General features: G+C 45.0%; 1 protein-coding gene across 1 annotated transcript in view; it reads right to left on the reverse strand.

Moving 5' to 3' along the window:
• Positions 1-2,282: 2,282 nt before the first annotated feature.
• The window catches only part of LOC142304072 (shootin-1-like), a 44,010-nt gene continuing 18,793 nt past the window's right edge, over positions 2,283-27,499 (reverse strand). Inside the window, exons 9-16 of the mRNA XM_075346086.1 lie at positions 26,005-26,151; positions 25,637-25,790; positions 25,297-25,459; positions 24,776-24,837; positions 17,270-17,361; positions 17,006-17,068; positions 15,879-16,047; positions 2,283-3,476 (exon numbers count right to left, since the gene is read on the reverse strand). Of these exons, the coding sequence (XP_075202201.1) occupies positions 3,316-3,476; positions 15,879-16,047; positions 17,006-17,068; positions 17,270-17,361; positions 24,776-24,837; positions 25,297-25,459; positions 25,637-25,790; positions 26,005-26,151 (1,011 nt within the window). The 3' untranslated portion in view covers positions 2,283-3,315. The remainder of the gene's footprint in view (positions 3,477-15,878; positions 16,048-17,005; positions 17,069-17,269; positions 17,362-24,775; positions 24,838-25,296; positions 25,460-25,636; positions 25,791-26,004; positions 26,152-27,499) is intronic.

Here is a 27,499-nt window from a genome sequence, read left to right on the forward strand (position 1 = left end):
GTACCATCCTGGAGAAACTGGACCGCCCTGGAGCTGGATAACCTGCAACTACAGATGAGCGAACCCGTACTGTAAAGTTCGGGGTTCACACCGAACATCAGGTGTCCAGGTCTCGGACCCGAAAACAGATTTTTACCTGTATATTCTGTTCCTGTTTGGATTTGTCATCCGAATAAAGCTTGTTGAAAGGCTGCAGAGCCTTTCCGGTGTGGGCACTATTGGCCCCATCATAACCATGTCAAGTATTGGCTTGACTGTGATTGGCCGGCGCACCACTTGAATTTATTTTTTTTTTTTTAAAAATGATGTTTTAATATCCAGCATGGGTAAAACAGATAATTGTGAGCTGCAAACACCAACTATCAGCTTTACCTTGGCTATTTAGCAAAAATAGAAAGGATTCCACACCATTTTGTTCAATTACTAAAATAAAAAACTTGAAAAAAATGGACTGGGATCCCTCTAATTTTTTGTAAACAGCCAAGGTAAAGCAGCTGTGATTTGACAAAAATCACAGCTGTCATCAAGCCCTGGATTAGTAATGAGGAGGCATCAGTGAGACCCCGTCCCCATTACCAACCCTGTAAGTCAAAACAAATAAACACAAACACAGAAAAAATGCTTTATTTTAAATAAATTATACACATACCCTCTTTCACCTATTTATTAACCCTCAAAAACACTAACGTAGGTCCGAGGTAATCCACAATGACGTCTCTTGATGATCCTGGTTCTGCTACAGACCTAGGGCTTTATGGCAGCTGTGATTTTTTTACAAATCACAGCATTCATCAACCCCATATATTACCCCAATTGCCAGCATACCAAGGCAATAAGGATGAGCCAGGTAAAGTGCCAGAATTGGATCTAATGAATACGCTCCTCTGGGGAAGCTGCAGGCTAATATTTTCAGGCTGGGGAAGACCCTATAACCATGGACCTTCCACCCTGATATTACCAGCCCCCAGCTTTCCCGTGGCTAGTTATCTAAAATGGGGGGGAGCCAACGCCATTTTTTAAAAATTATTTATTTAAATAATTTTAAAAAAGGAGTGGGATCCCCTCTATTTTCACTAACCAGCCATAGACTGTTTGGGATTGCAGTCCGTAGTTGCCTTGTTTTACCCACACTGGTTATCAAAAATAGGCCATGAGCCCATGTCAGTTTTCGAAAATGATGATTTATTTCTTTTTATACTACTATACAGCAAACTGCCAGCAACCAATCACAGACGCCAACACAGAGGGAGGGGACATGCATAGCAGTTTCCAGCCAATCACAGACGCCAACACAGAGGGTGAAGGGAGTGATTAGCAGTCTGCAGCGAATCACAATAGTTGACACAGAGGGAGGGGGGTGTGTACAGCAGTTTGCAACCAATCATATAGATGCTGGCACAGATAGTGGGCGGGGGAAGAAGTGAATATTCATGAAGCTTAATGATCTGGCCCAGAAAATAGTCTAACTGCTGTGTTATCTTCCGGGAACACCCAGCAAACTTGGTAAATAGAACTGCTCTTACCTCCATTTTGCTGCCTTTTGTTGCCCCCTATCCCTTACTGTGACCATTTTTCAGCACAGAAATTTGGGTCACATTGACTTGTATGGGATTTGTTGTCAGGGGTCAAGTTTGGTTCCCAAGATGATTTTCTTTTTTAGTCAATGAGAATTCGAAGAACCCGAATATAAATGGGTCTTATCATCTCTACCTGCATCATAGCCCGTTCATTGATAAGGGCATAAAACTAGAGAAGACTTAGTCAGGCTGGTCAATTAGGGGGAATCATCCATCCCACGGCTCACCCCCCATCTTTTCTTGCTCTTGTCTTTCTCTTCCTCTCCGTGCTCCCGTTGTCACTTTTTATTGCTCAAGAGTAGGCGTCTGATTTCTCAGTTGCTTCTTTCTCGTTCCAGGACGGACGGACATCGCTGCCGATCACTGGACCGGGGGTTATACCGCGACCTGCAGGTCTCCTCAGAAGGTTTTTTTTGCCCAGTGAATATATAAAAGTGCGAGTTCTTCCCCTTTTGCCAAAACATACTGTAAAAAAAAATCTAAAAAGAAAATCAGTAATAAAAAATGGAAACGGCAAAATCATTTTTCTTGGATCACCTCTCCCCTCCCCAAAAAGAAGGTCGCATGGACACCAAAATTTTACCAACAAAACTCCATCGCATCCCACCACAATACAAGGTCTTATAACTGACCCAAAAGAAACAGGCGACATAAACCAAAATTTCAAAGTGTTTTAATTCATTTATTTTTTTAATAAAAACTCTATGTACATGTTGTGTCAGGGTAACTGCTGTGCCCCCGAGAAGAGACGTCATCGTCACCCGGAAGCCACGAAACATCGGAGAAATGGCCGAGAGATTATCCAACCTCAGAAGAATTGTTTCCCTGCATTTTTCAGAATAAAAGCCAAAAAATACATACGGCCCGGGGTCTGCACAGAGAGGGACCCTGTAAATCAGCACCGGCCCGGGGTCTGCACAGAGAGGGACTCTGTAAATCAGCGCCGGCCCGGGGGTCTGCACAGAGAGGGACCCTGTAAATCAGCATCGGCCCAGGGTCTGCACAGAGAGGGACCCTGTAAATCAGCATCGGCCCGGGGGTCTGCACAGAGAGGAAACCTGTAAATCAGCATCGGCCCAGGGTCTGCACAGAGAGGGACCCTGTAAATCAGCATCGGCCCGGGGGTCTGCACAGAGAGGAAACCTGTAAATCAGCATCGGCCCGGGGGTCTGCACAGAGAGGAACCCTGTAAATCAGCACCGGCCCTGGGTCTGCACAGAGAGGGACCCTGTAAATCAGCATCGGCCCGGGGGTCTGCACAGAGAGGGACCCTGTAAATCAGCACCGGCCCGGGGTCTGCACAGAGAGGGACCCTGTAAATCAGCGCAGGCCCGGAGTCTGCACAGAGAGGGACCCTGTAAATCAGCACCGGCCCGGGGTCTGCACAGAGAGGGACCCTGTAAATCAGCACCGGCCCGGGGTCTGCACAGAGAGGGACCCTGTAAATCAGCGCCGGCCCAGGGGTCTGCACAGACAGGGACCTTGTAAATCAGCACCGGCCCAGGGGTCTGTACAGAGAGGGACCCTGTAAATCAGCACCGGCCCGGGGTCTGCACAGAGAGGGACCCTGGAAATCAGCACCGGCCCGGGGTCTGCACAGAGAGGGACCCTCTAAATCAGCACCGGCCCAGGGGTCTGCACAGAGAAGATCCCTGGTGGCTCTGACAGTTTTGTCCACTGAGTTACATATTAGGAAAGTCCCAGCTTCATCGACACTGAAGAAATAATGATGAAGTCTCTATTTTGCAGCTTCGGTTGATGCCGATGTCCTCAGATCTGTTCTTTGTGTTACTTCACTTATCTCCTGACTTTTATGCAGGTCCAATACATTCTCCATCTGATTCCCAGAACTGGAATTATCCTCATCCAAAGGTGACAGCGGCCCCGGAGGAGATTCATCTGCAACCAACCATCAATATGATAACTACTATAATACTGCCCCGAATACACAAGAATATAACTACTATAATACTGCCCCGTATACACAAGAATATATCTACTATAATACTGCCCCTATATACAAGAATATAACTACTATAATACTGCCCCCTATATACAAGAATATAACTACTATAATACTGCCCCTATGTACAAGAATATATCTACTATAATACTGCCCCCTATGTACAAGAATATAACTACTATAATACTGCTCCTATGTACAAGAATATAACTACTATAATACTGCCAACTATGTACAAGAATATAACTACTATAATACTGCCCCTATGTACAAGAATATAACTACTATAATACTGCCCCTATGTACAAGAATATAACTACTATAATACTGCCCCCAAGCTGTGAGGTTGTGTGTGAGCAGTTCTCCTGATGTCTGGAGCAAGCCCAGGGCGGGGCCCCCCTGGGCGGGGAAGCTCCCCAGGCAAGGCCCAGGCTTCCCGGCCTACACTGGGACACGGCTCCCAGGCCTCTTCTATTGGGAATACCACCCCCAGAGTCGCTGTGAGACCTGTGAATGTTGCACAAAGCTCCAGCAAGAAAGGAGAATCTAAGGAATCGGTGTGTAATGTTTTGGGAGGAAAACCAACTCCAAGTGCAGCAAAGAAGCCAGAATATGTCCCTAAAGAAATGCAGCAAAGTGTGCAGTGTTGTGATTCCTCCAGAGAACCCCCGGTCAGTGCACAGCTCCAGCCAGGAGCTCAGCTTCCATCACCATCAGCTGTGCAGCTCAGCTCTCCGGCCGCAGACAGAGGACATCTTTGGAGAAGCAGACCCTGCAAGAAAATCTCCGGCAGCAGCATGTGGTGTCCGGCATGGCGAGCTCAGGCCGCACCAGGTTGCAGTCCGGTGCCAGCGGTAAGCAAGTCCCAGTGCCTGGGTCCAGCAAGACCACCATGCAGACATCTGTGGTGGAGGCCTGTAACAAGCCTGTGTTCAAGGTCCCTGCACCTGTGGCCAAGCCTGAAGCTGTGGATACAGTGTGTGTACCCGAGCCGCAGCTAGCGGATGAGATGCCTGGACTAGTCAGAAGACTGGGTGAGTTACAGTCGATGAAAGGCATGCTGCAGGCGGAGATAGACTGTCTCTATAATCTAAGGGCCACTTTAGATCCTGCCCTGACCTCTGTGTGTGACCAGAGACTGAACAAAAAGGGTTTGGAGCTGGCGAGTGTGGTGCAGGACATGGACACTGTGCTGGAGAGTATGGGGCCCCTGAAGGAGTCCTATATGACCCAGGAATGTTTGGCCTCCCATAGGCAGGACTGTGCTGTGGAGACCCCTGCTGTGCAGTCAGAGGCCGCTCGGGACGAGACCCCCCAACAGCAGACGCGACCGGTGATACAGGCGGCCAGATTCTGTTTTCTGGATGGGACACAACTGCAGCTACAGGAGCTTACACCTCAGACTGTGGAGGCACTACAAGTCCCAGAGTGCCCCGCACAGGAGCAGGACCTTCCATGTGTGACTGTCTGTGCTGCTGAGGCCGGTGCACAGCCTGGGGATGGTGTTGTTGTGCCTGTGGGGTCGGGGGCTGGAGGGGATTCACAGTCTGTGATGGACATTGCACAATGTGATGATGATGATGATGCTGCTCATGTTGATGTGCATGACATATGTGATTTTCCCCCTTTGCTGTCTAACCCGCAAGGTGTACCAGCCCCCCCTGCTACAGACCCTCGTCCTGTCCGTCAGCCCAGGGTGTCCCGGCAGGTGCCCCCCAGGAATGCCTGGAGCCGCGGCGCCCCATCCTTCACCTCCGGCGCCCAGTATACCGGCCAGACTTTCAAGCGTATTAATGTTGTGCGTTTTAAGTACATAGGTCCCAAGGAGGTTCTGCCGCAGCGCAGGTTTGTGGTGAGGGAGCTGCTGTGCCGCCAGATGGGGTTTGTACCGCGTGAGATCCTGGCGGTCTCTAATCTGCAGGACAGGCAGGGCTATGACGTCAGCTTTAAGCTCATGTCTGACCTGGACAGGTTCTGGGCCGATTACCCCAAGTTCCGGGACACCGAGGGCTGGAATGAGTTTTTGTTGGTCCCTATTTCTAGGCCTGATACTGTCACTGTGAATGTCACCTTCTGGAATGAGGCCGTTCCCCCACAGGACATCGAGGTGTGGCTCCGGAGGCATTGTGACCTCGTCTCTGGCCTCACCAAGGTCAGAGATGAGGACGGTATCTGGACTATGGGGTGGAAGGTACAGGTGAAGCTGAGGCAATATAATAACATCACTGCCCACCTGCCCAACTCCTTCTTCATTGGGAGGGAGAAGGGGAGATGTTACTACCCCGGGCAGCCCCGAAAGTGCTTCAAATGTGGTAAGACTGGTCATCTGGCCAATGCCTGTACTGTGGTGAAGTGCAGCCTGTGTGGGGACATCGGTCATGTCGCTGCAGACTGCCGGGACGTCAGGTGCAACCTCTGTGGTAAGATGGGCTATCCTCACAGGGACTGTCCAGACGCCTGGCACAACATCTGCAGAGAGTTACCGGATGAGGATGTGATGGCAGGGGCAGAGGCTCAGGAGGTGGTGGCAGAGGCTCAGGAGGTGGTGGCAGTGGCCCAGGAGGTGGTGGCAGAGGCTCAGGAGGTGGTGGCAGAGGCCCAGGAGGTGGTTTTACCATCAGGAGAGGTACTGCCCGACTCCGATGTCCCCCGGGTGTCCGCTCAGCTAATACCAGTACCAGAGCAGGAGGGTGAGGAGGGGAACATGGAGGTCGTCCCTCAGGTCCAGCAGCCTCAGGTGGCCCCCCCTTCAGCTTCTGTATCTGATGACTGGTCCATTAGTCAGAATAAAAGGAAGAAGAAGGACGCGTCCTCCCGTAGACCTGAGGCTGCATGTGACAGGGCTAGTAAGAAGGTCCAGAGCTCTGTGGGTGCGATGGTCGTGTCCAACAAGTATGGGGCTTTGTCCCATGATGATGATTTTGAGAGGGAATTGGGGACACTTGAATGTGACAGGGACATAGAGGAGCATCCCCCGCCAAAGCGGAGGCCCCTCTCTGTAGACCCTCAGGTAGAATCTGCCATGGACACCGGTGGAGGACAGAATGTCCCTGACTCGGGATGATGAGTATCACTCTGCTCCTTCTATATATTGTATGGTGATTGCTGAGTTTCATTGATGTTTCATTCCCCCGCACAGGTGTGGACTCGTTATTTATTTCTGTGTTTGATCTGATTATTTAGTGCCGGTGTCTGTGTAACCTCAGTGATTTGTGGCCTGTATTAATGTGAGTTTTTGTTTCTTATTCATGTATTTATGTTTGTTTTTTCTAATAAAAATTGCCCCCTATGTACAAGAATATAACTACTATAATACTGCCCCTATGTACAAGAATATAACTACTATAATACTGCCCCTATGTACAAGAATATAACTACTATAATACTGCCCCTATGTACAAGAATATAACTACTATAATACTGCTCCTATGTACAAGAATATAACTATAATAATGCTCCTATGTACAAGACTATAACTACTATAATACTGCCCCTATGTACAAGAATATAACTACTATAATACAGCCCCTATACACAAGAATATAACTACTATAATACTGCCCCTATGTACAAGAATATAACTACTATAATACTGCTCCTATGTACAAGAATATATCTACTATAATACTGCCCCTATGTACAAGAATATAACTACTATAATACTGCTCCTATGTACAAGAATATAACTACTATAATACCGCCCCTATGTACAAGAATATAACTACTATAACACTGCTCCTATGTACAAGAATATAACTACTATAATACTGCCACTATGTACAAGAATATAACTACTATAATACTGCTCCTATGTACAAGAATATAACTACTATAATACTGCCCCTATGTACAAGAATATAACTACTATAATACTGCCCCTATATACAAGAATATAGCTACTATAATACTGCTCCTATGTACAAGAATATAACTACTATAATACTGCCCATATGTACAAGAATATAACTACTATAATACTGCCCCTATGTACAAGAATATATCTACTATAATACTGCCCCTATGTACAAGAATATAACTACTATAATACCGCCCCTATGTACAAGAATATAACTACTATAATACTGCATCTATATACAAGAATATAACTACTATAATACTGCCCCCCCTGTACAAGAATATAACTACTATAATACTGCATCTATATACAAGAATATAACTACTATAATACTGCCCCTATGTACAAGAATATAACTACTATAATACTGCCCCTATATACAAGAATATAACTACTATAATACTGCCCCCTATGTACAAGACTATAACTACTATAATACAGCCCCTATATACAAGAATATAACTACTATAATACTGCCCCTATGTACAAGAATATAACTACTATAATACTGCCCCTATGTACAAGAATATAACTACTATAATACTGCCCCTATGTACAAGAATATAACTACTATAATACTGCTCCTATGTACAAGAATATAACTACTATAATACTGCCCCTATGTACAAGAATATAACTACTATAATACTGCCCCTATATACAAGAATATAACTACTATAATACTGCCCCTATATACAAGAATATAACTACTATAACACTGCCCCTATGTACAAGAATATAACTAATATAATACAGCCCCTATATACAAGAATATAACTACTATAATACAGCCCCTATATACAAGAATATAACTACTATAATACTGCCCCTATGTACAAGACTATAACTACTATAATACAGCCCCTATATACAAGAATATAACTACTATAATACAGCCCCTATATACAAGAATATAACTACTATAATACTGCCCCTATGTACAAGACTATAACTACTATAATACAGCCCCTATATACAAGAATATCACTACTATAATACTGCCCCTATGTACAAGAATATAACTACTATAATACTGCTCCTATCTACAAGAATATAACTACTATAATACTGCTCCTATGTACAAGAATATATCTACTATAATACTGCCCCTATATACAAGAATATAACTACTATAATACTGCCCCCTATGTACAAGACTATAACTACTATAATACTGCTCCTATGTACAAGAATATAACTACTATAATACTGCCCCCTATGTACAAGACTATAACTACTATAATACTGCTCCTATTTACAAGAATATATCTACTATAATACTGCCCCTATGTACAAGAATATAACTACTATAATACTGCTCCTATGTACAAGAATATAACTACTATAATACTGCTCCTATGTACAAGAATATAACTACTATAATACTGCCCATATGTACAAGAATATAACTACTATAATACTGCCCCTATGTACAAGAATATATCTACTATAATACTGCCCCTATGTACAAGAATATAACTACTATAATACCGCCCCTATGTACAAGAATATAACTACTTTAATACTGCATCTATATACAAGAATATAACTACTATAATACTGCCCCCCCTGTACAAGAATATAACTACTATAATACTGCATCTATATACAAGAATATAACTACTATAATACTGCCCCTATGTACAAGAATATAACTACTATAATACTGCCCCTATATACAAGAATATAACTACTATAATACTGCCCCCTATGTACAAGACTATAACTACTATAATACAGCCCCTATATACAAGAATATAACTACTATAATACTGCCCCTATGTACAAGAATATAACTACTATAATACTGCCCCTATGTACAAGAATATAACTACTATAATACTGCTCTTATGTACAAGAATATAACTACTATAATACTGCCCCTATGTACAAGAATATAACTACTATAATACTGCCCGTATGTACAAGAATATAACTACTATAATACTGCCCCTATGTACAAGAATATAACTACTATAATACTGCCCCTATATACAAGAATATAACTACTATAATACTGCCCCTATATACAAGAATATAACTACTATAATACTGCCCCTATGTACAAGACTATAACTACTATAATGCAGCCCCTATATACAAGAATATAACTACTATAATACTGCCCCTATGTACAAGAATATAACTACTATAATACTGCTCCTATCTACAAGAATATAACTACTATAATACTGCCCCTATGTACAAGAATATAACTACTATAATACTGCCCCCTATGTACAAGACTATAACTACTATAATACAGCCCCTATATACAAGAATATCACTACTATAATACTGCCCCTATGTACAAGAATATAACTACTATAATACTGCTCCTATCTACAAGAATATAACTGCTATAATGCTGCCCCCTATGTACAATAATGTAACTACTATAATACTGCCCCTGTGTACAAGAATATAACTACTATAATACTGCTCCTATGTACAAGAATATAACTACTATAATACTGCCCCCTATGTACAAGAATATATCTACTATAATACTGCCCCTATATACAAGAATATAACTACTATAATACTGCCCCCTATGTACAAGACTATAACTACTATAATACTGCTCCTATGTACAAGAATATAACTACTATAATACTGCCCCCTATGTACAAGACTATAACTACTATAATACTGCTCCTATTTACAAGAATATATCTACTATAATACTGCCCCTATGTACAAGAATATAACTACTATAATACTGCTCCTATGTACAAGAATATAACTACTATAATACTGCCCCCTATGTACAAGAATATAACTACTATAATACTGCCCCCTATGTACAAGAATATAACTACTATAATACTGCCCCTATGTACAAGAATATAACTACTATAATACTGCCCCTATGTACAAGAATATAACTACTATAATACTGCTCCCTATGTACAAGACTATAACTACTATAATACTGCCCCCTATGTACAAGAATATAACTATTATAATACTGCTCCTATGTACAAGAATATAACTACTATAATACTGCCCCCTATGTACAAGAATATAACTACTATAATACTGCCCCCTATGTACAAGAATATATCTACTATAATACTGCCCCTATGTACAAGAATATAACTACTATAATACTGCCCCCTATGTACAAGAATATAACTACTATAATACTGCTCCTATGTACAAGAATATAACTGCTATAATGCTGCCCCCTATGTACAATAATGTAACTACTATAATACTGCCCCTATGTACAAGAATATAACTACTATAATACTGCCCCCTATGTACAAGAATATAACTGCTATAATGCTGCCCCCTATGTACAATAATGTAACTACTATAATACTGCCCCTATGTACAAGAATATAACTACTATAATACTGCCCCCTATGTACAAGAATATAACTGCTATAATACTGCCCCCTATGTACAAGAATATAACTACTATAATACTGCCCCTATGTACAAGAATATAACTACTATAATACTGCCCCCTATGTACAATAATATAACTGCAATAATACTGCCCCCTATGTACAAGAATATATCTACTATAATACTGCCCCTATGTACAAGAATATAACTACTATAATACTGCCCCCTATGTACAAGAATATAACTGCTATAATGCTGCCCCCTATGTACAATAATGTAACTACTATAATACTGCCCCTATGTACAAGAATATAACTACTATAATACTGCTCCTATGTACAAGAATATAACTACTATAATACTGCCCCCTATGTACAAGAATATAACTACTATAATACTGCCCCTATGTACAAGAATATAACTACTATAATACTGCCCCATGTACAAGAATATAGCTACTATAATACTGCCCCTATGTACAAGAATATAACTACTATAATACTGACCCCTATGTACAAGAATATAACTACTATAATACTGCTCCTATGTACAAGAATATAACTGCTATAATGCTGCCCCCTATGTACAATAATGTAACTACTATAATACTGCCCCTATGTACAAGAATATAACTACTATAATACTGCCCCCTATGTACAAGAATATAACTGCTATAATGCTGCCCCCTATGTACAATAATGTAACTACTATAATACTGCCCCTATGTACAAGAATATAACTACTATAATACTGCCCCCTATGTACAAGTATATAACTGCTATAATGCTGCCCCCTATGTACAATAATGTAACTACTATAATACTGCCCCTATGTACAAGAATATAACTACTATAATACTGCCCCTTATGTACAAGAATATAACTGCTATAATACTGCCCCCTATGTACAAGAATATAACTACTATAATACTGCCCCTATGTACAAGAATATAACTACTATAATACTGCCCCATGTACAAGAATATAGCTACTATAATACTGCCCCTATGTACAAGAATATAACTACTATAATACTGACCCCTATGTACAAGAATATAACTACTATAATACTGCTCCTATGTACAAGAATATAACTGCTATAATGCTGCCCCCTATGTACAATAATGTAACTACTATAATACTGCCCCTATGTACAAGAATATAACTACTATAATACTGCCCCCTATGTACAAGAATATAACTGCTATAATGCTGCCCCCTATGTACAATAATGTAACTACTATAATACTGCCCCTATGTACAAGAATATAACTACTATAATACTGCCCCCTATGTACAAGTATATAACTGCTATAATGCTGCCCCCTATGTACAATAATGTAACTACTATAATACTGCCCCTATGTACAAGAATATAACTACTATAATACTGCCCCTTATGTACAAGAATATAACTGCTATAATACTGCCCCTATGTACAAGAATATAACTACTATAATACTGCTCCTATGTACAAGAATATAACTACTATAATACTGCCCCCTATGTACAAGAATATAACTACTATAATACTGCCCCTATGTACAAGAATATAACTACTATAATACTGCCCCATGTACAAGAATATAGCTACTATAATACTGCCCCTATGTACAAGAATATAACTACTATAATACTGACCCCTATGTACAAGAATATAACTACTATAATACTGCTCCTATGTACAAGAATATAACTGCTATAATGCTGCCCCCTATGTACAATAATGTAACTGCTATAATACTGCCCCCTATGTACAAGAATATAACTGCTATAATGCTGCCCCCTATGTACAATAATGTAACTACTATAATACTGCCCCTATGTACAAGAATATAACTACTATAATACTGCCCCCTATGTACAAGTATATAACTGCTATAATGCTGCCCCCTATGTACAATTATGTAACTACTATAATACTGCCCCTATGTACAAGAATATAACTACTATAATACTGCCCCTTATGTACAAGAATATAACTGCTATAATACTGCCCCTATGTACAAGAATATAACTGCTATAATACTGCCCCCTATGTACAAGAATATAACTGCTATAATACTGCCCCTATGTACAAGAATATAACTGCTATAATACTGCCCCTATGTACAAGAATATAACTACTATAATACTGACCCCTATGTACATGAATATAACTGCTATAATACTGCCCCCTATGTACAAGAATATAACTGCTATAATACTGCCCCCTATGTACAAGAATATAACTGCTATAATACTGCCCCCTATGTACAAGAATATAACTACTATAATACTGCCCCCTATGTACAAGAATATAACTACTATAATACTGCCCCTATGTACAAGAATATAACTACTATAATACTGCCCCCTATGTACAAGAATATAACTGCTATAATACTGCCTCCTATGTACAAGAATATAACTACTATAATACTGCCCCTATGTACAAGAATATAACTACTATAATACTGCCCCTATGTACAAGAATATAACTACTATAATACTGCTCCTATGTACAAGAATATAACTACTATAATACTGCTCCTATGTACAAGAATATAACTACTATAATACTGCCCCTATGTACAAGAATATAACTACTATAATACTGCTCCTATGTACAAGAATATAACTACTATAATACTGCTCCTATGTACAAGAATATAACTACTATAATACTGCCCCCTATGTACAAGAATATAACTACTATAATACTGCTCCTATGTACAAGAATATAACTACTATAATACTGCTCCTATGTACAAGAATATAACTACTATAATACTGCCCCCTATGTACAAGAATATAACTACTATAATACTGCTCCTATGTACAAGAATATAACTACTATAATACTGCTCCTATGTACAAGAATATAACTACTATAATACTGCCCCCTATGTACAAGAATATAACTACTATAATACTGCTCCTATGTACAAGAATATAACTACTATAATACTGCTCCTATGTACAAGAATATAACTACTATAATACTGCCCCCTATGTACAAGAATATAACTACTATAATACTGCTCCTATGTACAAGAATATAACTACTATAATACTGCTCCTATGTACAAGAATATAACTACTATAATACTGCCCCCTATGTACAAGAATATAACTACTATAATACTGCCCCTATATACAAGAATATAATGCTGAAACTGTCTTTCGGTCCAAAGCTTGGATGGTAAGCAGTGCTCAATAGACCTGCCCCATTCAGTCACAGTTACAAGTGAAAAGGTTTTGTTCCTCTCACTGAGAACATTCAATAATAATGAAGTCACAGGCCACACCTCTACTAAGCTGCTGAGGTAAAGTGAAAGCTGAGCTCTGATTGGTTGGTATGGACAACTAGACTCATCAAGTATACAGTAATCAGTAATAATGGAGTCTCAGAGCAGAGCACATGTGCAGCGGGAGGTGGAGGAGCGGGGGTCGAGGTCACTGACGTCAGTCCACGGACCACAAGGGTGCACACTGCTGCTCTCTGTTGTCTGCCAATACTCACACACACACACACACACACACTCACAGTCATACATACACACACACTCACAGTCATACATACACACACACTCACAGTCATACATACACACACACTCACAGTCATACATACACACACATGATATGCAGCCAATTCACTGACGTCACTGCGCCCACCACAAGGGTGCGCTCAGCTGCTCTCTGTTATCTACCAATACACATACACACGCATACACATACCATACCTCCCAACCGTCCCGGATACAGCGGGACTATCACGCTTTGTATTGTTTGTCCCGTTGCCACGGGCGGGACGGCCGTCTCCCGGGCTCCGCCCACCCACTCTCTCCCCGCCTCCCTGCTTTTCCCTCCTACCATCCTAACACGTGACGTGGCATAACAGAGAGGAGCGCTGTGCTGCCCGAAACTAGTCTCTGTCTCTGTGCTGCTGCTAAGGTATGTAGAATCTCCCCAGCGCTGATTCCCCTCCCTCCCCCCTCCCCTCCCCTCCCGGCCGGAGCCTCTCTGTGCGGTCGGACGGCCGCCTCTCTCTGCGGTGGACGGCCGCCTCTCTGTGCGGGCGGCCCGCCACCTCATTGTGCGGGCGGCCGGCCGCCTCTCTGTGCGGGCGGACGGCCGCCTGTCTCTGCGGTGTACGGCCGCCTCTCTGTGCGGGCGGCCCGCCGCCTGTCTGTGAAGGCGGGCGGCCGGCCGCCTGTCTGGAGACCCGCCGGCTGCCTGCGTGTCCATGCTGGAGGCCCGCCGGCTCCCTGCGTGTCCGTGCTGGAGGCCCGCCGGCTGCCTGCGTGTCCGTGCTGGAGGCCCGCCGGCTCCCTGCGTGTCCGTGCTGGAGGCCCGCCGGCTGCCTGCGTGTCCGTGCTGGAGGCCCGCCGGCTCCCTGCGTGTCCGTGCTGGAGGCCCGCCGGCTGCCTGCGTCTCCGTGCTTGGGGCCCGCCGGCTGCCTGCCTCTCCGTGCTGGAGGCCACATCACCACATGTCGCGATGTCGCGAGCGATAGCACCCGGCCCCGTCGTTCGTGCGACATGTGGTGATCGCTGCCGTAGTGAACAATATCGCTACGGCAGCGTCACACGCACATACCTGCTCTGCGACGTCGCTGTTGCTGCTGAACAATCCCTCCTTCAAGAGGGGAGGTGCGTTCGGCGACACAGCGACGTTGCAAAACGGCCATCCAATAGCAGAGAAAGGGAGGAGATGAGCGGCCGGAACATCCCGCCCATCTCCTTCCTTCCTCATTGCTGGTGGACGCAGGTAAGAAGATGTTCGTCGTTCCTGCGGTGTCACACATAGCGATGTGTGGTGCCGCAGGAACGACGAACAACCTGCGGAATAAAAGACCAATGACATTATGATTTGGAGCGACGTGCCAATGATCAACGATTTTTGCTGTTTTTGTGATCGTTGCCCCTAGCTGCCACACGGTGCGATGTCGCTAACAGCGCTGGATGTGCGTCACTAACGACGTGACCCCGACAATATATCATTAGCGATGTCGCAGCGTGTAAAGGGCATTTTACTCTCATACATACACACACATACACACATATATACGGCCAACTCACTGACATCACTGCGTTGACCACAAGGGTGCGCGTTGCTGCGCTCTGTTATTTCCGCTGACTTACTTTTCTCCGCGCTCTCTGTGTGATTTGCCGTCCTCTTGATACTGTTCGTCTTTTGAGGAACATCTACGATCCGCCGCCGTCTTTGCAGCACTGACTCCAGCTCGCTCTCCTTGGCTTTTCGGCTCCCTCGTCGGCGGCTTGGTTTTCGTGTTGGTTTCCTCGCTGTATCCTGAAGTGGTAACAAAAAGCCAATTTAATTCTTACAGGGATTGTATGTCTTGTGAACATTGCATTGTCTGTATTTTATTTATCACTTTTACACTTCTGTTACATTTACAGCTGTTGTTGACTTTTATAATAGTTACAGGGGTTTCTTGTCCCAATAGTGAAAGTGGGTACCATTCCACAGGAGCTCAGGGACCCCCACCCATCTCCAGAGCGGGGCAGTATGGAGCAGCGATTGGGTCTCTTAAGCCCGCTTTACACGCTGCAATGTATCTTACGATGTATCGGCGGGGTCACGTCGTAAGTGACGCACATCCGGCATCGTTAGTGTTGTTGTAGCGTGTGACAGCTACGTGCGATTGCGATTGAACGTTAAAACGTTCATTGCATACACGTCGTTGAATCCTGATGAATTGCACGTCGGTTTGTTCAATTTTCCCGAGGCAGCACACATCGCAGTGTGTGACACCCCAGGAACGATGAACTGCAGCTGACCTGCGTCCCGCAGCTCCAGCCGGCCAAGTGGAAGGAAAGAGATGGGCGGGATGTTTACGTCCCGCTCATCTCCGCCCCTCCGCTTCTATTGGCCGGCTGCCGCGTGACATCGATGTGACGCCGAACGTCCCTCCCACTCCAGGAAGTGGACGTTCGCCGCCCACATCGAGGTCGTATGGACGGGTAAGTACGTGTGACGGGGGTTAATCGTTTGTGCGGCACGTTCAACAAATTGAACGTGCCGCACATATGATTGGGGCGTTGCAAATCGCATACGATATCGTATGCGAAATTGCAATGTGTAAAGCAGGCTTTTAGATGATCACGGGGGCGGTGGTGTGAATTCATGCCCACTGCTCCAATATGGGGTGTTCTAGACATGCAATATTGTTGGTGGACATTAGCTACATGGCGCAGTGCCAGTGTGCCCCGATACAGCCGATCAGTCCCTTCCACCTCACACTCACCATCAATATTCCTTGGAGCTGACAGATGACGCTCTTACGCTTGTTGGTCGCTGCAGCCTGATCCTGCCAAAGCAAAACAATAAAAAAAATGTTTTTTGGGCAAAATTTTGTTACACTTTATGCTAGTTTTTGCTATAAAAGGTACAAAAAAAGGTAAGATAAGAAAGAAAGAAAAGCAAAAAGAAAATCACAAGATGGAAAAAAAAGAAAAAAAAGAGTAAACAAACTGATAAGTTGTGAATATGAGAACATGAGAAGATGAACCTTTCTGTTATTCCGAGCCGGCCGCAGAACCACTCCGCTCTTAATCCTTTCTATCATTTCTCTCACTGCGTCCGCTCTGACATCAGGGTCACCTGTCAAAACAACAAGCTCAGATAAGCTGGATGGAGAATAACATAACAAGAATCAGAGCAAGAACAGCAACATAAGCCAACAAGAGCCTCAACAAGAGCCGCAACAAGATCCTCAACAAGAGGAGAAACAAGAGCCGCAACAAGAGCCTCAACAACAGCTACAACAAAAGTAGAAACAAGAGCGCAACAAGAGTCACAACAAGAGCCGCAACAAGACCCTCAACAGGAGAAGAAACAAGAGCCGCAACAAGATCCTCAACAAGAGGAGAAACAAGAGCCGCAACAAGAGCCTCAACAACAGCTACAACAAAAGTAGAAACAAGACCGCAACAAGAGTCACAACAAGAGTCACAACAAGAGCCGCAACAAGACCCTCAACAGGAGAAGAAACAAGAGCCTCAACAAGAGCCACAAGAGGAGAAACAAGAGCCGCAACAAGAGCCTCATCAACAGCCACAACAAAAGGAGAAACAAGAGCCGCAACAAGAGCCTCAACAAGAGCCTCAACAAGAGCCGCAAAAAAAGCAGCAACAAGAGCAGCAACAAGAGCAGCAACAAGAGCCTCAACAAGAGCCGTAACCAGAGCCGTAACCAGAGCTGTAACCAGAGCCGCAACCAGAGCCGCAAAAAGAGCCGCAACAGAGCTGCAACAGGAGCCTCAACAACAACTACAAGAGCCGCAAGAAGAGCCACAAGAAGAGCCTCAACAAGAGCCTCAACAAGAGCTGCAACAAGAGCCGCAACAAGATCCTCAACAAGAGTCACAACAAGAGCCGCAACAAGACCCTCAACAGGAGAAGAAACAAGAGCCTCAACAAGAGCCACAAGAGGAGAAACAAGAGCCGCAACAAGAGCCTCATCAACAGCCACAACAAGACTCGCAACAAGAGCCACACCAAGAGCCGCAAAAAAAGCAGCAACAAGAGCAGCAACAAGAGCACTAACAAGAGCCTCAACAAGAGCCGTAACCAGAGCCGTAACCAGAGCCGTAACCAGAGCCGCAACCAGAGCCGCAACCAGAGCCGCAACAGAGCTGCAACAGGAGCCTCAACAACAACTACAAGAGCCGCAAGAAGAGCCTCAACAAGAGCCTCAACAAGAGCCTCAACAAGAGCCTCAACAAGAGCTGCAACAAGAGCCGCAACAAGATCCTCAACAAGAGGAGAAACAAGAGCCGCAACAAGAGCCTCAACAACAGCTACAACAAAAGTAGAAACAAGAGCGCAACAAGAGTCACAACAAGAGCCGCAACAAGACCCTCAACAGGAGAAGAAACAAGAGCCTCAACAAGAGCCACAAGAGGAGAAACAAGAGCCGCAACAAGAGCCTCATCAACAGCCACAACAAATGGAGAAACAAGAGCCGCAACAAGAGCCTCATCAACAGCCACAACAAAAGGAGAAACAAGAGCCGCAATAAGAGCAGCAACAACAGCCACAACAAAAGTCATAACAAGAGCATCAACAAGAGCCTCAACAAGAGCCACAAGAGGAGAAACAAGAGCCGCAACAAGAGCCTCATCAACAGCCACAACAAAAGGAGAAACAAGAGCCACAACAAGAGCCGCAATAAGAGCAGCAACAACAGCCACAACAAGAGTCGTAACAAGAGCCTCAACAAGAGCCTCAACAAGAGCCTCAACAAGAGCCTCAACAAGAGCCTCAACAAGAACCGCAACAAGAACCGCAACAAGACTTGCAACAAGAGCCACAACAAGAGCCACAACAGCCGCAAAAAGAGCTGCAACAAGAGCTGCAACAAGAGCCACCACAAGAGCCGAAAAAAGAGCAGCAACAAGAGCAGCAACAAGAGCCTCAACAACAGCCACAAGAAGAGAAACAAGAGCCGCAACAAGAGCCTCAACAAGAGCCGCAACAAGAGCCGTAACAAGAGCCGTAACAAGAGCCGCAACCAGAGCCGCAACCAGAGCCGCAACCAGACCCGCAACCAGAGCCGCAACAAGAGCAGCAACAAGAGCAGCAACAAGAGCCTCAACAACAGCCACAAGAAGAGAAACAAGAGCCGCAACAAGAGCCTCAACAAGAGCCTCAACAAGAGCCGTAACAAGAGCCGTAACAAGAGCCGCAACCAGAGCCGCAACCAGAGCCGCAACCAGAGCCGCAACAAGAGCAGCATCAAGAGCTGCAACAGGAGCCTCAACAACAACTACAAAAGGAGAAACAAGAGCCGCAACAAGAGCCTCAACAAGAGCCTCAACAAGAGCCACAAGAGCCTCTACAAGAGCCGCAAGAAAAGACGCAACAAGAGCCTCAACAACAGCCACAACAAGAGGAGAAAGAAGAGCTGCAATAAGAGCCTCACCAACAGCCACAACAAGAGATGCAACAAGAGCCGCAACAAGAGCCGCAACAAGAGCATCAACAAGAGCCTCAACAAGAGCCTCAACAAGAGCCTCAACAAGAGCCACAACAAGAGCCGCAACAGGAGCCACAACAAAAGCATCAACAAGAGCTGCAACAAGAGCCACAACAAAAGCAACAACATGAGCAGCATTAAGAGCCGCAACAATAGCACCAACAAAAGTAGCAACAAGAGTAGCAACAAGAGTAGCAACAAAAGAGCCGCAACAAGAGTCTCAACAAGAGCCACAACAAGAGCATCAAGAAGAGCTGCAACTAGAGCTGCAAAAAGAGCCACAACAAGAGCAGCATCAAGAGCAACAAGAACTGCAACAAGGGCAGCATCAAAAGTAGCATCAAGAGTCGCAACAAAAGCCACAACAAGAGCAGCAACAAAAGCAGCAACAAGAACAGCAACAAGAGCCACAACAAGAGCCGCAACTGAAGCCGCAAAAAGAGCAGCATCAAGAGCCGCAACAAGGCCAGCAACAAGAGCAGCATCAAGAGCCACATTAGGAGATGCAACAAGAGCCGCAACAAGAGCAGCATCAAGAGCAGCATCAATAGCAGCATCAAAAGCCGCAACAAGAGCCACAACAAGAGCAGCAACAAGAGCAGCATCAAGAGCCACAACTAGAGCCACAACAAGAGCAGCATCAAGAGCCGCAACAAGAGCTGCAATAAGAGCAGCAACAAGAGCAGCATCAAGAGCCACAACTAGAGCCACAACAAGAGCAGCATCAAGAGCCGCAACAAGAGCTGCAATAAGAGCAGCAACAAGAGCAGAAAGAAGAGCTGCAACAAGAGCTTCTAAGTAGTAATATGTGAGCACTACCATGCTCGGGTGCTCGGTACTCACAACTAGTGATGAGCGGGCACTACCATGCTAAGGTGCTCGGTACTCACAACTGGTGATGAGCGGGCACTACCATGCTTAGGTGCTCTGTACTTGTAACTAGTGATGAGCGGGCACTACCATGCTCGGGTGCTCAGTACTCGTAACTAGTGATGAGCGGGCACTACCATGCTCGGGTGCTCTGTACTTGTAACTACTGATGAGGGGGGAACTACCATGCTCGGGTGCTCAGTACTCGTAACTAGTGATGAGCGGGCACTACCATGCTCAGGTGCTCAGTACTCGTAACTAGTGATGAGCGGGCACTACCATGCTCGGGTGCTCAGTACTGGTAACTAGTGATGAGCGGGCACTACCATGCTTGGGTGCTCAGTACTTGTAACTAGTGATGAGCGGGCACTACCATGCTCGGGTGCTCAGTACTTGTAACTACTGATGAGGGGGGCACTACCATGCTCGGGTGCTCAGTACTCGTAACTAGTGATGAGCGGGCACTACCATGCTCGGGTGCTCAGTACTGGTAACTAGTGATGAGCGGGCACTACCATGCTCGGGTGCTCAGTACTGGTAACTAGTGATGAGCGGGCACTACCATGCTCGGGTGCTCAGTACTGGTAACTAGTGATGAGTGGGCACTACCATGCTCGGGTGCTCAGTACTCGTAACTAGTGATGAGCGGGCACTACCATGCTCGGGTGCTTTGTACTTGTAACTACTGATGAGGGGGGCACTACCATGCTCGGGTGCTCAGTACTTGTAACTACTGATGAGGGGGGCACTACCATGCTCGGGTGCTCTGTACTTGTAACTACTGATGAGGGGGGCACTACCATGCTCGGGTGCTCTGTACTTGTAACTACTGATAAGGGGGGCACTACCATGCTCGGGTGCTCAGTACTTGTAACTACTGATGAGGGGGGCACTAGCATGCTCGGGTGCTCAGTACTCGTAACTAGTGATGAGCGGGCACTACCATGCTCGGGTGCTCTGTACTTGTAACTACTGATGAGGGGGGCACTATCATGCTCGGGTGCTCTGTACTGGTAACTAGTGATGAGCGGGCACTACCATGCTCGGGTGCTCAATACTTGTAACTACTGATGAGGGGGCACTACCATGCTCAGGTGCTCGGTACTTGTAACTACTGATGAGGGGGCACTACCATGCTCGGGTGCTCAATACTTGTAACTACTGATGAGGGGGCACTACCATGCTCAGGTGCTCGGTACTTGTAACTACTGATGAGGGGGCACTACCATGCTCGGGTGCTCAGTACTTGTAACTACTGATGAGGGGGCACTACCATGCTCGGGTGCTCAGTACTTGTAACTACTGATGAGGGGGCACTACCATGCTCGGGTGCTCTGTACTGGTAACTAGTGATGAGCGGGCACTACCATGCTCGGGTGCTCAGTACTTGTAACTACTGATGAGGGGGCACTACCATCTTGAATCTTCCCCCATCACCTGTGAATGATATTACTGAGAAGTGGAAGGAACCACAGCAACTCAGCCATGAAGTGGAGACCCTGTAATGTTACAGTGTGGGGATCGAGTGCCGAGGAGCAGAGGGCAGAAAAGTCCCCACCGCTCTGGTGACCCCATAACTACAGAGTCCAGACCTAATCTAGTAATATCAGCACAAACACTGCTTCATGGCCTAGCAGCTGCAGCAACTGCAGCCGTACATCACCGAGCACAATGCCGAGCCGTACATCACCAAGCACAATGCCGAGCCGTACATCACCAAGCACAATGCCGAGCCGTACATCACCAAGCACAATGCCGAGCCATATATCACCAAGCACAATGCCGAGCCGTACATCACCGAGCACAATGCCGAGCCATACATCACCAAGCACAATGCCGAGCCATACATCACCAAGCACAATGCCGAGCCGTACATCAGCAAGCACAATGCCGAGCCGTACATCACCAAGCACAATGCCGAGCCGTACATCACCAAGCACAATGCCGAGCCGTACATCACCAAGCACAATGCCGAGCCGTACATCACCAAGCACAATGCCGAGCCGTACATCACCAAGCACAATGCCGAGCCATACATCACCAAGCACAATGCCGAGCCGTACATCACCAAGCACAATGCTGAGCTGTACATCACCAAGCACAATGCCGAGCTGTACATCACCAAGCACAATGCCGAGCCGTACATCACCAAGCACAATGCCGAGCCGTACATCACCAAGCACAGTGCCGAGCCGTACATCACCAAGCACAATGCCGAGCCGTACATCACCAAGCACAATGCTGAGCCATACATCACCAAGCACAATGCCGAGCCGTACATCACCAAGCACAATGCCGAGCCGTACATCACCAAGCACAATGCCGAGCCGTACATCACCAAGCACAATGCCGAGCCATACATCACCAAGCACAATGCTGAGCCGTACATCACCAAGCACAATGCCGAGCCATACATCACCAAGCACAATGCCGAGCCGTACATCACCAAGCACAATGCCGAGCCATACATCACCAAGCACAATGCCGAGCCGTACATCACCAAGCACAATGCCGAGCCATATATCACCAAGCACAATGCCGAGCCATACATCACCAAGCACAATGCCGAGCCATACATCACCAAGCACAATGCTGAGCCATACATCACCAAGCACAATGCTGAGCCATACATCACCAAGCACAATGCCGAGCCATACATCACCAAGCACAATGCCGAGCCATACATCACCAAGCACAATGCTGAGCCATACATCACCAAGCACAATGCTGAGCCATACATCACCAAGCACAATGCCGAGCCGTACATCACCAAGCACAATGCCGAGCCATACATCACCAAGCACAATGCCGAGCCATACATCACCAAGCACAATGCTGAGGCGTACATCACCAAGCACAATGCTGAGCCATACATCACCAAGCACAATGCCGAGCCATACATCACCAAGCACAATGCCGAGCCATACATCACCAAGCACAATGCCGAGCCATACATCACCAAGCACAATGCTGAGCCGTACATTACCAAGCACAATGCCGAGCCGTACATCACCAAGCACAATGCCGAGCCATACATCACCAAGCACAATGCTGAGCCGTACATCACCAAGCACAATGCCGAGCCATACATCACCAAGCACAATGCCGAGCCATACATCACCAAGCACAATGCTGAGCCATACATCACCAAGCACAATGCCGAGCCATACATCACCAAGCACAATGCCAAGCCATACATCACCAAGCACAATGCCGAGCCGTACATCACCGAGCACAATGCCGAGCCGTACATCACCAAGCACAATGCCGAGCCATACATCACCAAGCACAATGCCGAGCCGTACATCACCAAGCACAATGCCGAGCCATACATCACCAAGCACAATGCCGAGCCGTACATCACCAAGCACAATGCTGAGCCGTACATCACCAAGCACAGTGCCTAGCGTCAGATGGAGCGTTGTAAAGCCACCACTGGAGCAGACGTGTTCTGTGAAGTGATGAATCACACTGATCTATCTGCGTCTGATGGAGGAGTCTGGGTTTGGTGAATGGAGAACGTTATTACCCCCTGACTGCATTGTGCAGATGGTGCAGGAGGATGATGCTCCGGGCTCTTATCCGGGGGCTGACTCGGCCTCTTAGCTCCATTGATGGGAAATTTTAATGCTTCAGCATAAGACATTATGGACAATTGTAGCCTCGTAGCTTTGTGGGAGCAGTTTGTGGAAGACCCTTCTCTGCTCCCCATGTGCCCAGAGATAAGATCCATACAGAAATGGAAGGGGAGTTTGGTGGAAGAACATGACCAGGAAAACCTATAATGGAGACTGTGAGCCCGGCCTCTCCCCAATATCCGTGTCACCTCACAAATAATGCTCTTCTGGATGAACGGGCAAAATTTCCCACAGATGCCTCCAAAATCTTGTAGAAATCATTCTCAGAAGAGCGAGAGTCATTATATCATTGGGGGGTGACTCTATATCAATTTCTATGGATGTAGATGGAGGACAAAAATCTCAAGAGGTGGATGTGGAGGGGTGCACATACTTTCAGCCATATAGTGCACCTTCTGACATCAAACACCGCATATATCTTCTGCCTTGTACCACATTAACCAGAGCGGCACTGGATGTATTATCACACGGCCAACCAAGCTTCACATATTGACCTCTGCCGTAAATTTTCCAAATCAGTCATTGCTTACCAGTCCCCGGTGACCGCTCCGCCTCGCGCTGTCCTCGCCTCTGTTTAATAAAGGCCAAGGGGCTGTACGAGAAAAGATTCAGCATTAACAATAAGTCACCTTGAGGCTTGGTGGACAAGTTCCTTATCCTGCACGGTGAGATTTTAATCTAAAGACCAGAAAATCTGGTCTCGGAACCATCGTAGTTGGAGAGTTTCAGTGTGATGGGGCAGATGGAGAAATTTTGGACAGTTTTTGCCCGTGGATCTGGTGGCGTCCATCTTTTTAGACGGACACGGAACGGTAACTTTGCTACATTATACTGAAGGTCTCCGTCAAGAGATGAATGTAAAGTCGCCTTAATGCCACTGACTTGGGCTAAAATGTGACATTAATAAGGAAATACTAAAGATTCCAAAACACTTAGACAATATGGAGACAGGTGATACATAAACCAAAGGTGAAGCCATTTTGAGGCTCCACAACGTTAATGAGCCCACATGGCTCTGACAATCCCAGAACCCAACATGATAGAGCCTCACTCTTCAGGAGTCTTGATCAGAGGGCAGGGAGGTGGCGGTGGTGGCGGTGGTGGTGGTGGGGGAGGGGCTGCCGGCGGTGGGACCGGTGCTGCCACCACAGATCCGTCACCCAGTGAGATGGCCGACTCCTCCTTTTTCTGCAGTTCTTCTTCCAAGGATTTAACTACAAGTAAACACATTGCTGATTTGAGAAGTTGAGGTCCATAACAAGACCTAAAGACCTCCTTGAAGGCCATGGAGATAGTTGTGAATTTTCCTCAAGAAGCTGGAGACACATCTCTGGATTATGTACAGATGTGTCTCATATTAGGTCATATTAGAAGACCTCTCGTATCCATACCTTTTTCTTCCAGGACTGTGCACTTCTCCTTTGTCTTCTTCAGCTCTTCTTCTATCTGACTTTTTTCCATCTTTACGACATTCAAGTTTTCCTTCACGCCGAGAAATTCCTCTGGTGTTGGTCTTTCTGATAACTCCGACTCTAAGTTCCCTATCTGTGGAAAACAAGGAAGGTCATAAAGAGATCAAACTCCTATACTCCACTCCAGCCACGTGACCATACACGCGATGGCTGGGTCACCTTGGGATTGTTGGGTCTATTCGGGATTGTTGGGTCTGCCCAGGTTTGGTTGGGCGTTCTCTTGTTGTGTACATGGAGGGTTAAGTCGTTCATGTAGGGACATTTTAGTTTTCTGGAATTTTACACACCTTCATCTGCAGTTCCTGCTTGGTGTCCTCCAGAGCCGTGGTCAATGATCGTACGTCGTCCAGCGCTTTCATCAACATCTCATTGGGTTGCACATTCTGCAGCAGGATCACGCTCTGCCGGGAAATGGCCTTCTTCTCTTTTAGAACCTGAGGATGAAAATATTTATAATGCATCAAAGACACCGCAAAATCACATCTCTGTGTCTGCAGTCACCGCGCTAAAGTGTCTGTCAGGAAATACATTAATAGGGCAAATTATACATAGGGGCAGTATTATAGCAGTTACTGTATATTCTTGTACATAGGGGCAGTTATATAGTAGTTATATTCTTGTACATAGGGGCAGTATTATAGTAGTTATATTCTTGTACATAGGAGCAGTATTATAGTAGTTATATTCCTGTACATAGGGGCAGTATTATAGCAGTTACTGTATATTCTTGTACATAGGGGCAGTTATATAGTAGTTATATTCTTGTACATAGGGGCAGTATTATAGTAGTTATATTCTTCTACATAGGGGCAGTATTATAGTAGTTATATTCTTGTACATAGGAGGCAGTATTATAGTAGTTATATTCTTGTACATAGGGGGCAGTATTATAGTAGTTATATTCTTGTACATAGGAGGCAGTATTATAGTAGTTATATTCTTCTACATAGGGGCAGTATTATAGTAGTTATATTCTTCTACATAGGGGCAGTATTATAGTAGTTATATTCTTCTACATAGGGGCAGTATTATAGTAGTTATATTCTTCTACATAGGGGCAGTATTATAGTAGTTATATTCTTGTACATAGGGGACAGTATTATAGTAGTTATATTCTTGTACATAGGAGCAGTATTATAGTAGTTATATTCTTCTACATAGGGGCAGTATTATAGTAGTTATATTCTTCTACATAGGGGCAGTATTATAGTAGTTATATTCTTGTACATAGGAGCAGTATTATAGTAGTTATATTCTTGTACATAGGGGGCAGTATTATAGTAGTTATATTCTTGTACATAGGGGCAGTATTATAGTAGTTATATTCTTGTACATAGAGGCAGTATTATAGTAGTTATATTCTTGTACATAGGGGCATTATTATAGTAGCTATATTATTGTACATAGGGGGCAGTATTATAGTAGTTATATTCTTGTACATAGGAGCAGTATTATAGTAGTTAGATTCTTGTACATAGGGGGCAGTATTATAGTAGTTAGATTCTTGTACATAGGGGCAGTATTATAGTAGTTAGATTCTTGTACATAGGGGGCAGTATTATAGTAGTTAGATTCTTGTACATAGGGGCAGTATTATAGTAGTTATATTCTTGTACATAGGAGCAGTATTATAGTAATTATATTCTTGTACATAGGGGCAGTATTATAGTAGTTATATTCTTGTACATACAGGGCAGTATTATAGTAGTTATATTCTTGTACATAGGGGCAGTATTATAGTAGTTATATTCTTGTACATAGATGCAGTATTATAGTAGTTAT

The sequence above is a fragment of the Anomaloglossus baeobatrachus genome, chromosome 1 (assembly GCF_048569485.1).
Source record: "Anomaloglossus baeobatrachus isolate aAnoBae1 chromosome 1, aAnoBae1.hap1, whole genome shotgun sequence".
NCBI classification, from domain to species: Eukaryota; Metazoa; Chordata; class Amphibia; order Anura; family Aromobatidae; genus Anomaloglossus; species Anomaloglossus baeobatrachus.